At 42.1% G+C, this 12,341-nt stretch overlaps 1 protein-coding gene across 1 annotated transcript in view; it reads right to left on the reverse strand.

The window, feature by feature from the left end:
- Positions 1-12,341, reverse strand: part of ULK2 (unc-51 like autophagy activating kinase 2) — an 83,916-nt gene that overhangs the window by 46,725 nt on the left and 24,850 nt on the right. Inside the window, exons 11-14 of the mRNA XM_077746704.1 lie at positions 11,430-11,512; positions 7,227-7,274; positions 6,785-6,873; positions 1,212-1,383 (exon numbers count right to left, since the gene is read on the reverse strand). Of these exons, the coding sequence (XP_077602830.1) occupies positions 1,212-1,383; positions 6,785-6,873; positions 7,227-7,274; positions 11,430-11,512 (392 nt within the window). The remainder of the gene's footprint in view (positions 1-1,211; positions 1,384-6,784; positions 6,874-7,226; positions 7,275-11,429; positions 11,513-12,341) is intronic.

Genomic DNA, 12,341 nt, shown 5'->3' on the forward strand with positions numbered 1-12,341 from the left:
CACACACCTAGATATTTATTTAGATTCATAGCAAAACCATGGATTAAAAAAACAAACTACAGAAAGGTTCTTCATACCATTAAAACTGTATAAACACAAGAAAACTGTACGTTATTTATAGATACTGCCATATGTAGAAGTATAAAAAAAACCTACAGAAAGAGTTTACCTCTGGCAAGAGTAGAATGAGGAAAAGGACGTTAGCTATACCTACAGCATTTTATATCTTTAAAAAAAGACATCTGAAACAATACAGCAAAATGGTGACAAAATTAGCATGGCGGTGATTTGAGTATCTGGTGTATTACCTCGTGTTTGAAATATTTCAGAACACTTAGCGTTTACTTTTTAAAAATAAAAGAAAATAAAACCACCCACGTATACTGGATGATTTTTAAAGGTGACTTTGAGGTGGGAGAGCACGAATCGTAAACTGCCATCTACTCCTGCTGTGGTGTCCATAAAATAAATGCTCAAGTGCGCTCGCTCCGGAGGCCCTCACAGCAGCTAGCACAGTGCCTCCCAATGGCAGTGTTAAACCAGTATTTGACAAACAACTCGACAGACCTCTGGATACACACTTCTCCAACCAGCTATGCCTGCACAGTCAACTTGAGACCATTTAAATGTCAAAGTAATCAAGTTTCTAGTTTTTCTGATCCAGTTCCTGCACAACCAAATCATAGTTCCTTTTTCTAATGGTTTTGTCTAGTTCTCTCTTTTGAAGGTTTCCTGGTGCCCTTCATTATTCCATAGAGCCCTGACTATATTTAGCCAACTTGGATTCCGCTTCCTTTATAAAAATTCTTGCTATACATTTACACAGCTCATTGCCGACCTTATGCTAGGATCTTCTGAAGGGCATCCGGAGTGATTGTAAACTTCCCTGACTCTTCGGTTGTTTTGTAAAAGAGGTGTTCCTTTAATTCCTTTCCTTAAATTTTAATTCTCTTGTTCTGCTGGCTTTTCTGTTTATATTTCTACCATCTATGTAAACTTTTCATCTACCTTTAGAATCCAAAGTTACTGTTTTATGCAAGGTGACTGATTTTAGAACAGCTGCTACATACCTCTGGGCATTCAAACCACTAAATACGGCGACCGTCTGAAAAGGCGCCCTACACAAGAGAGCGTGATATAAAGGTTAAAAATAGAAGCTAGTCTAGCAAAGTAAGAAATATATAATGTGTACAAGTAGAAAAAATTCTCACATGAGTGGTCTGACGAGATGTTGTGTGGAACCAAAACAAAGTCATCCGTGTCACAAGAAGAGTTCTTGCTACTAGTACTGGCAGAATCTTTGGACACTTGCAGATAGTTGGGAGGACCCAGTGGTGGGGAGGGTAAGTTTTCTTCCTGAATATGCTGCATATCTGGAAGGGACTAAAATTAACAACATAAAATTAAAACTGGCCTAATAATAAAATGCACGTCAGAAAAGGCATAAGACTAAGGAATACTGTCTTCATAAAAGTGGGCATGAAGTTCAACTCCATCTTAAATTTCAAAAAAATCTCTTTGGAAAATCTTTTCCTTAGAAAAGCAGTTTAAAGTGTCTTTGTAGAAAGACTTCTAAAATGTTCTCCAAAAACGATACTTAAAAATATATCATACCACTTATCATGTACATGTCTGCTCCTCCTGCAATTGTCGAGGTGCGTTTTATCATCTCAACATCCCCAGTTCTGGCTCTTGGCCTAGCAAAGTAGATACTCACTTAATGACTAAAAAGCAGGGACTTTAGATTAATAACACCCTGCACACACTTTAGAAAATTTTAAGCCTATGATGAAGAAAACATTATAAACAGGAAAGCAAGAGACCATGTTATGTCAAAAAGTAAATAAATCAGTAAGGATAACTGCATTCAAACCTGGAGAGTTACTTACACTCACAGAAAGAAAGATTTGGAAAACCTCACAGTTGTTTCTCTTTTGTTAGGGGGCGGAGCTGGTGTACAGGAGATAGGACAGGAAGGGAAGAAATGCATGTAGGATATATTTAGGCAAAGACTTAGATGTAAGCAGCTATATATCTTAGCATTTGCCTAGTTCAAGGACTCTAGTGTCACCTCTAATTAAATGTCTTGATTATACAAAGGTTTTCTAAAACAACAAACTTCCTAACTTATTGTGTTAAGTCTCCTATTACCCTGTTTAACCTCTGTTTCTGTGTAAGAAAAGGAAAACTACCATAATGTCCTTTAAACTTAAACCCGTGTCTTAAACACCCAATTCACTGCAAGGGCTCTTTGAATGTCACTGTGCAATGAGATCTGCCTCAAATCTCCTAGTGTGTGTGTGTGTGTGTGTGTGTGTGTGTGTGTGTGTGTGNTGTGTGTGTGACAGAGACAGAGAGACATATACATGACATATAATCTCATCACTTTTTAAAGAGACCTTATGTGTCAAGGTAATAAAGAGAAGGGACAACTTAAAGACTAACATTACTGACTGTCTACTGTGGGCTAGACACTGTTAAGAGCTTTCTGTGTATTACTTAACTCCAATCCTGTTCTGAAACCCATTTTTATAATATATAGATACACACACACACACACACACACTCCAAGGTTTAAGAGATCTGCCCAAGATCATACAACTAAAAAGTGTGATTCTAAGTATCTAACTCCACAATTTCTTTCCAGCAGTTTAGGCAGGAATTCTCTCACTTTCTTCCCTGCATTTGTAATATTATCTGCACCCACAACATCTGAGTTGTGGAAGAGAGATCCTCGCTTCTCCACCTGTGCTCTAATTCTATTCCCCTCTACCTCCTCACCGACCAAGACCAACTCCCCTCTGCCTCTGACACCCTCACCCTATCCCTCTCCCTTTACTCTGGCCTTCTTCCCCTCTGCACATAAACACATTTTGTTTCCTCACATCTCAAATCCCTGCAGCCCTTTAATTACCATTTTCTCTACCTTTTAACAGTGTCTCTTGAAATTATCAGTCTTCACTGACTCAAATTCCTCACCTCGTACATATCACTCAACCCACCATAATCCACTTTCTGCCTTCAACTGTCCAGTAAAATGGTCTTTATTAGGCTCACCATGACCTCCCCCACTGCCAAGTCGTGTGGACTCTTGCTCTGTTCCGAAACTTACCAGAGCTGTTACACCTGCACTGGAGACCTTTCTTGACGCACTACCCCTTCATTCAGTGACCCTGACTTTCCTCTTACTTCTTCATCAGTTTTGTGGGTACCTGCTTCTCATCCATCCCTTAAAGGAGATGGGTAAACTGTGGAGTTCCCCAAGGTGCCATGCTGGACCCTCGACTCCTCACATTTTTAGCCTCACCCTGGTGACCACCTCACCTCTGCAGCCTGGATGTCTCCAGTAGCGCTGATCAGCTCACCACCTTTACTCCCACGCTCCCTGACCCAGCGACTTCACCATCTATCCATTCCCCCATCTTCCTCTTGGCTCAGGCCCTCATTCTCAGAAAAACAAAAAACAAAACAAGAAAGATGCAACAGTCTGTGGTAGTTCTCTCCTCTAACAGAGGGACTGCTCTACTCTCTGCCAGTCTCAAATCCAGTCCTCCACTCTGCTGTTAGAAGAACCTAGCTAAAACACACAGCGGGTCATGTCACGCCTCCACTTCATTTTTTTTTTTTTTAAATGTTTTATTTATTTCTAGGAGAGANCTGGCAACGACGGAGACAGTCTACATCTGAGCTGTCCGATACGGTATAGATCTACTAGCTACCGATGGCTATTGAACGTCACATAAGGAATAAAATTTTAAATTTTTCTTTGTTCTAACAAATTTAAATTAAAGTGGGAATTGGGGGGCTACAGAGTTCCTTCAGCGGGTCATGCTTCCATGACTTCATGAATGGGAATTCCTCTACCTACAATACCATTCTTTTACTAATTCACCTTGCTAAGTCTTTCTTCAAAACGCAGCTGCTCATGGCCCTCCCGTGAGCAGCCGTCCTGAGTTCCTGCTCTGATGGGATGCTCCGCATTCAGTTCCCACAGGCAGCAAAGACAGACACAAATGCGCACGCGCGCACACACACACACGCCTCTAATAGTGACTGACTTACCTGCCTCTTCTCCACACAACTACACTAAAAGCTCCTTAATGGTAGAGACCCGGCCATTGCCTTCATTAGGATCAATCAGAACCTTATACAAAGTAGGCATTTATAAATGTTATGAAACCAATAAATATTCAAGAAATATTATCTAAATAGCAGTTAACCTATAGCCAATATTATAACTAAAAGACTGATTATTTATTTAGTTATTTAGTTAGTTTTTTGATTTTTGCCTTTCTGAGATTTCTCTGGGGGGCGCCTGGGTGGTTCAGTTGGTTGAATGTCCAACTCCTTATATCGGCTTGGGTCCTGATCTCGCTGTCATGGGATCAAGCCCCACATCAGGCTCTGCACTGACAGCACAGGAACCTGTGTGGGATTCTCTCTCTCCCTCTCTCTCTGCCCCACCCCTACTCATGCGCAAGCACTCTCTCTCTCTCAAACAAATAAACATTAAAAAAACGATTTCTCTAGAATAAAGTAGCAGCCGATATCTGTGTGAGGAGGTGAAAAAGAGAATGCTGGATTACGTCCATGCCTGTGTGTATCAGCCCTGAGTGTGAGAAGCAACTCCAGCCGTAGGAAGGAAGAGGATGCATGTGTGAAATCATTTTACTTTTGTCAGATTCCATTAAAAGCAAGGCTTGTTGAACCAGTCCATTTTCTTTATTTTTTCCTTCTCTTTTTCTAAGCAGGCTCTACACCGAAAGTGAGACTTGAACTCCCAACTCAGAGATTAAGCCTCGCATGTTCCACCAACTGAGACATCCAGGTGTCCCTAAACCATCCCGTTTTCTAATCTCACTATCTGGAAATTATACAGAAACACTCTTGATTTCATTTTATTCCCCTGCCTTCCTTTTTATTTTCACTGCAGCATTAGCTTTTAATAAAGGCCTTCTAAAGTGGTTTTTCCACCTATCTCTGTAGCATCTAAATCTGCCTCTCTCCCTCGTGCGTGCCCTCCCTCCTGTTAGCTCCCCCTCTCCTCCTCCCTGGAGGTCAGTTAGCTCGCAAGCTCCCCCCAACAAAACCCCAGCTGCTCTCTCCGAGTCAAAGCAATTTCCAATTCAATGTCCCTCCTCCTGGAGCCCCTCTTTCTCATTCCCTGGTCATGCTACAAACAGGCTCCTTTATTCTTGCTCTCCCACATCTCTCCCATAATTAGACTTCCCTGCCGCTCCCTTCTCAAGCCTAAGCTTTGCTTTTCACACTGCGTAGCACACTGTATCAAGTGTAGACTTCATAATAATAGCTACAGTTTATCAAGTACTCGCTCGGCAGCTCTTGAGGCAAAGGTTAATGAAGCCAGCGCTACAGAGGAGGGACTGAACAGCCCCAAGCTAAGGCTGAGCAAGCAGCAGTCGTCCGGCACCAGATCAAGCCCCAGCCGTCTTTCCGCGTCAGGCACTTCCGCTACATTTCTCCCTAGTCACTCCAAAGCAGGGTGTTCTTATACTCCAGACTGAAATAGCAAGTATACAACACTCTTCCCCCCCGCCCTTAGGCTTTTTTCCCCCTCTTGAGATTTTTTCAATTCATGGAGCTATCAGGTAAGTCTTACTAGCCCATCTGCTTTTTCTACTTGGCTTCGGTCTGCAGGGTGATGCGGAAAGGTTTTTCTGTCAGTTTCAGGACTCATCTGTTTGTGACAGGCAGGCTGCTTCAGCATCTGCCTGAGCTAGGTCTTCCTTGAAAATAATCATAACAGTAGTTGCCGCAGAGCATTTATTATGCACCAGACACTAGTAAAAGTGCGTTTGCCCATCTATCCTTAAAAAACTCTATGAAATAGGTAAATTACACTCACTTTACATATGAGGAACGTGGTTAAGAGAGTTAAGTCATTTGTCCTGGTTAACTGTGGCAGGTTAGGGATGTAGAAGTTCCCAAGCCCCGTGCTCTTAAACCTCGGAGCTGAACCCACTAATTATACAATCCTCTCCTTTTACAACTGCCCCACCCTCTGCCAGCAGAATTCAAGAAATTCATGTCTGCCAGGCTAATCTGGAAAATATTCACAACAGCTGACACAAGAGCCCTTGGACCTTCAGCTTATGGAAAAGCCTCAGGGTGACAACCCACACTGCAAGAGAGATTTGGGGGAAAGGTCAGAAAAGGGCAAAGTAAAACCCGGGGAGAGTGGAGTAGGAAGAAGTAGTAACCAGAAGCTCGCAGGACCTAGAACAAGCAGTTCGGCTGCAGGGAAGACAGCCATGGAGGAAATGGCCTGGGGCGCCCGGGGGAAAGCAGCAGCTGGGGCGGAGCAACTCCTGAACGGCCGGTAGCCACCATTACAGGAACGGGTGTCCACGGAAAGTGGACTCATCACCACTGGAAATTCTCTGTACCATAAATACCCAAACTGATGTTATGCCATTCTGATAAAATAAATATTAATTACCTATCTACCTGTACTAGGTACTCTTCGCAATTACCATTCTTTCCCACCCCCTAAGGCGTGAGAAGGTGACAGTGCTATACTCACTGTTCAGAGGAAAATGGCCCAGAGAGGTGACATTTCTTGCTGAAGCTTACACAGCTAAGTAAGGGCAGAGATCCAAATCTAGGTCCATCTGACTCAACAATAATGCTCTTTCCCCACACCTCAGTTGTACCAGTAAACACTACCCATAAAAAGAATATCCACAATGTACCCACAGGCTCAAGTATGGGGAGATGCAATAGCGCTAAGTCTGAAGCTATTTTTAAGAAAACCAAAACTTACTGGTGGAGAGGCAAAGCGACAGGGTGGGGAGCTGCCACAGGAGCTTCTAGACACAGAGCCGGCATACGCAGGCACCGGGACCGGGCAGGCTGGGGGAGGAAACACAGGTGAGGCGAGATGGCAGCCGTCAAGGCGATTACAGGGCTTGTCTAACAGAAAACCTGTCAAAACTACTACACCTTTGTGTTGACCCCAAGTTCACACTCACCAACTTACTATAGCTCCCATGGATAAAACTAAAACTGCAGCAATTACTAAAACTGTTTCCACTCAGATTTGGGGAAAACCATTGTAATTAAGTAGGTACAGCTCTGGGTATTTAAGAAAAGCTCGATGAAATCTCGAGGAGCTCAATAAAATTAATTTTGTAACACAAAACACTACTTTTTCCTTAAGTCTGCATTTACTCTTCAAGTAAAAAATGCAAAAAATGGGTACTCACATTTTTTCACTGGAACTTGCTCAAGAAAAGGATGGTTGAAAAATGCTTCTGTAATGAAACAAGAGAATACAATCTTTAAACCGACGCTGCCTAGCAGACGGGTTAACCTTTGTCAAAGAATTTAACACAGTGTCTTTGAGATCATAATTATCATTAACTTCTTCATGTAGCCTCTATGTCTTTCAGTGTAAAAGCATATTGGTTTTATAAATCATCTATAAAAATGATCAGATTATAAGTAACTCTTAATCAATGAAAAATTAAAAGTAAGAATCTGAATTTCCAAAACATCCAGTGCTGACACAGCAAGCCCCGAGCTACGGAAGCGGATGCGCTCTGATGTGTGCCGGCCTCAAGCAGACACCCCCGCACAGGGCTGCGAGCGGGCCCTTCCTTGCTAAGCATGTATGTGAAGCATGGCTGCTGTAAACTGTCCCGAGGGGCAATGCAGGCAGTTGATTTATACGATAAATCCTATCCTTCTACCAGAAGAGACGCTCCTGCAGCTGGCTTCACACTTCTGAAAACCTCTAAGTCTGATCTAATCTCTCTGGCTGTCCACCAAGGACAAAGCCTACACAGGCCTGCCAACTAGATAAACAAGTAGGTGAGTACGTGGTGGTTCATTACCTACTTTCTTAAGTGTTTAGAGTGTTTCATTTTTTCTTTAAAAACCCACAAAGAAACTCTCATCTGTCATGACGTCCCAGACCCGTGTGCTGTTACAGCCCATGAAGCAGGCAAGGAGAGAAGCACAGGACCGACGTGGAGGTCTGAATGAGGCAACACATCAGGAGAAGCTTAACTCAGGACCTAGCGTTTCTTCCTTCTACTCTGAAGGGTCCCGTGAGTCTCGCTGGAAACCATCACCAAAAGCCCCTCAGAGTAAATTATCAGCTATAAGACTTGCTAAGGAAATGTGGAAGCTTTTGAAGAAAAACATAAGTTTCTACCTGAGATCACTTTTAAGATTTTTTTANCGACATGGGATTTGAATTCACGGACCATAAGATCATGACCTGAGCTGAAGTCAGATGCTTAACTGACTGAGCCACCCAGGCGCCCCTACCTGAGATAACTTTTAGAACAATAATTAATATACATATACAGAAATTATAGTTTGCCAGATAAGTTTTTATGCTGATTTTTACAATGGACGTAAAAGAGATGAAATAGAAAAGATTAAAAAAAACAAAACAAACCTGAATGCAAAGTCTCTGAAACTGCATTCCAAATCAATTGCTCTGGTATGGAAAGTATATAAATATTTAATATAATCTATCATTTTATTTATTAAAAAATTTTTTAATGTTTTATTTATTTTTGAGAGAGAGAAAGAGACAGCATGAGTAGGGGAGGGTCAAAGAGAGAAGGAGACATAGAATCCAAAGACAGGCTCCAGGCTCTGAGCTAGCTGTCGGCACAGAGCCCGACGCGGGGCTCGAACCCATGAATCGTGAGATCATGACCTGAGCCGAAACCAGATTCTCAATCGACTCAGCCACCCAGGCGCCCCAATAATCTATCATGTTTGGAAAAAAGTTTATTTATTTGAGAGACTGAGAGAGCACAAGCAGAGAGAGAAGGAGAGAGAGAATCTCAAGGAGGCTCCAAGTTGTCATCTGTCAGTGTAGAGCAGAGCCTCACTAAATGTGAGATCATGACCTAGGCTGAAATCAAGAGTTGGATGCTTATCTGACTGAGTCACCAGGCACTCCTATAATCTATCATTTTAAAACTATTATCCATGAATATGTTGTTTCACTACCGATCCACATTTCTCATGGTACAGAGCAACTCTCAATTTCATTTCTCCCTCTGAAAGATAAAAATATCTACCAAGTAGATGTGCTAAAATTTAATTCCAACTTTACAAAACTTTAATACACATTCAAGCTATTTCTTCTCTTCCCCTATATGGAAACTATTAGAGCCACTGTGTACTAAGAACATTTGCTAGGGCGATGCTTCACATACCAGGTCATTTAATCCACACAAACTTAATGCAAGCCATTACCCTCCTTTTATGGATAAGGAAATTAAAGCACATAAAGGCCATGTATCTTCGCTAACGTTGAAGAGCTAGTAAGTTTAGAGACTAGAATTCAATCCCTGCTCTGTCTTATTCAGAAGCCTTTGTAGACTTCCATAATATACATTAACAGACTAAGAAACTGAATAAGTTTTTGCAAATCTGTATTACTATTACAACTAATTACAAGAAAAAATCACTTTTTTCCCCTAAAAATGTCAAGATCAAGGTTAATTTAATAAGCATTTTCACTGAACATGTTTGGCTTTTCTGGTCTGACATTTAAATTTGAGTCATGCTGTTTTTACATATGATTGGTAAGAACAATCTTTTACATGTTTACGTTGATAAGAACAAGTTAACAAACTGTCCCCCAAAATGGAGCTGAGACTCAATTTCAAGGAAAAACATTCTTTCAAAACCTTCAAGAACTGGATAATCCCTACAGTATTAAGCTTTCCAAGTTCCTTCATCACACAAGAGGTGGTAAAACATTATTTAAAAAAGACTGTATTAACTTAAAATACATAGAACGTTTTAGCTTTGATGATTAGATTATAAAAGAAGAAAGTCTCAAAACCAATGTTAGAAGCTTTGCCTTTAGAATCCAAAAATCTAAAGCCATGGCCTCTGCGGAGCGCCCACAGCTGCTCTCCTAAGGCCGCGGTGAGAACTAAGCCACCGTAGAGCACATGTTCACGGCGCACACACATGGCATGGCCCTCCCTGTCTCCCTAAACTCCATCTTCAAGGCCAGGGGCTTTTCAACCAGGACTCTGGAGTGTTTCTCCTCTCCTTCCTCCCAGACCTTCTCCCAAGTGTATTCCCAGCCTAGACCTCTCCTCTCAACTCCAAGTGCGCTTCTGACATCTGCAGCATATGAATGTTTATTTTCGCTTTAACATGGTCAACCTGAAGTTCTGATTTCCCCACATCCTGCTCCAGCCANACCCACAGCTGCTCTCCTAAGGCCGCGGTGAGAACTAAGCCACCATAGAGCACATGTTCACGGGTGCACACACATGGCATGGCCCTCCCTGTCTCCCTAAACTCCATCTTCAAGGCCAGGGGCTTTTCAACCAGGACTCTGGAGTGTTTCTCCTCTCCTTCCTCCCAGACCTTCTCCCAAGTGTATTCCCAGCCTAGACCTCTCCTCTCAACTCCAAGTGCGCTTCTGACATCTGCAGCATATGAATGTTTATTTTCGCTTTAACATGGTCAACCTGAAGTTCTGATTTCCCCACATCCTGCTCCAGCCACACGCCTTTTCTGTGTCAGTAACCAACAACTCCGTTCCTTCACGTGCTCCAGCCAGAAACCGTGGAGTCATCTTTGAGTCCTCTCTCTCTCTCCCCACATACAATTCATCTGTAAATACTGCTGCTTCTACCTCCAAAAAGATCCAGAAGTCAACAGACTCCTCACCACTTCTGTTATCATCCCAGCCTAAGTGAGCAGCTGCCGTCTCCTGCCTGGTCCTCGGGCTACCTTCCCACCCCTCACCACGGTCTGCTTGCAGCAAGCAACCAGAATGAGCCTCTTGAAAACATCGGTCAGATCCTATGACTCCTCTGCTCAAACCCTCCCCAGCACCCTTAGAGCAAAAGCCCAAGTCTGTAACTGGTCTTCTGACTGCCCTGCAGTTTACAGGGCACGCTCCCAGCTCCGGGCATTTGTGCTGGCTGTTCACTCCGCCTGGAAAGCTCTTCCCACAGATCTGCACACCACCCACTGCCCACTAGCTCACTATCCTGCCATCTGTCAATCAAGTCTTTATTCAAGGCCACTTTCTCATAAAGGGCTTCACTGGCTGCCTTATTTAAAATTTCCATCCCTTCCTCACGGCATTTCTCTTCTTTTTTTCCACAGCACTTACCACCTATACGTAGGGTGTATAATCATAGTTTATCATCTGATTGCCTCTCCCTAACGAGAATATACTCTACATGAGGACAAGGATTTCCTTTATTATTTATTACTCTATCCCCTGCACCTAGAGCACAGCAAGCACTCGATATTTACAAAATAAGTGAAAGAAAAAAGATGAAGAGAAAGAAAGAAATTGACTTTAATTTTCTTCTGAAAACTCCATAGCATCTTCTCAAAAAAATCTTTTCAGGATACACAGAAATAAAATTACAAAGCATACAAAATTTGAAAATATTACTTACCAAAGTCCATTCTGTCTTTTTGGTTTCTCTGAAGCAAACCCAAGAGGAGATTAGCCAAATAAGGTGATGTTTCTCTGGGAATACTGGGAGAAAGGAAAAAAAAAAGATCTAAGTGAGTCTATATATATATTTGCTACATGACTTTGGCTTTCATTATGGTAAAGGAAAATACAAATGCACTTTCACAAATACTACATTTCATAAGAAGATGACTACGGTAAACCTCATTCCTTATAGGAGAAAAACAAACAAAAACCAAAGCACTAAGCAACTGCCTTTGAGAAACGGCATCCATTTGGGAAGATCCCTGCACTGTGCTGGTCAATATTATTTGTTTGAATGTCAGCAGGGATAGAGCACCTCACAAGTGCAGCCTGGAGTTTTAACACAACTGTAGCTTGGCACTGATAATATTCGCTAGAGTTCTCTATTAGAAGCCACCTGAATTCTGTCTGGAAGGGGGCACTGCTTAAACAAATACAAGTGAGAAATAGACCAGCCTCCCCAGAGTGACTGAAAAAAAAGATAAAGCACATGCACACAAAGACAAGGTAATAGAAAAATAAGTAGGTCATAGGAATATGCGCTTCACAGAATAGAAACTACAAAGGGACAATGAGCATATGAAACAGAGCCAACTTACTAGCACAGAGAATACAGTCCTCTTCCGTTTGGGACGTGCCCAGTCCAATAACACCCCACATTGGTAAAAATGTGGGGACACAAGCACTCTGTTGTACGGCTATAGAGCCAATTTAGAGAGTATACCAATTTTGGTATTCTTAGTCTAACAACTCCATTTCTAGGAGTCCATGATAAAGAAATACACAAAAGTGTCTGATCTCACACACACACACCACTAAACACTGTAGTAAACAAAAAATGAAAACAAGGATTGATTAAGATATGATA

This window comes from Crocuta crocuta, unplaced genomic scaffold (assembly GCF_008692635.1).
Source record: "Crocuta crocuta isolate KB4526 unplaced genomic scaffold, BGI_CrCroc_1.0 scaffold139, whole genome shotgun sequence".
In the NCBI taxonomy this organism is placed as follows: Eukaryota; Metazoa; Chordata; class Mammalia; order Carnivora; family Hyaenidae; genus Crocuta; species Crocuta crocuta.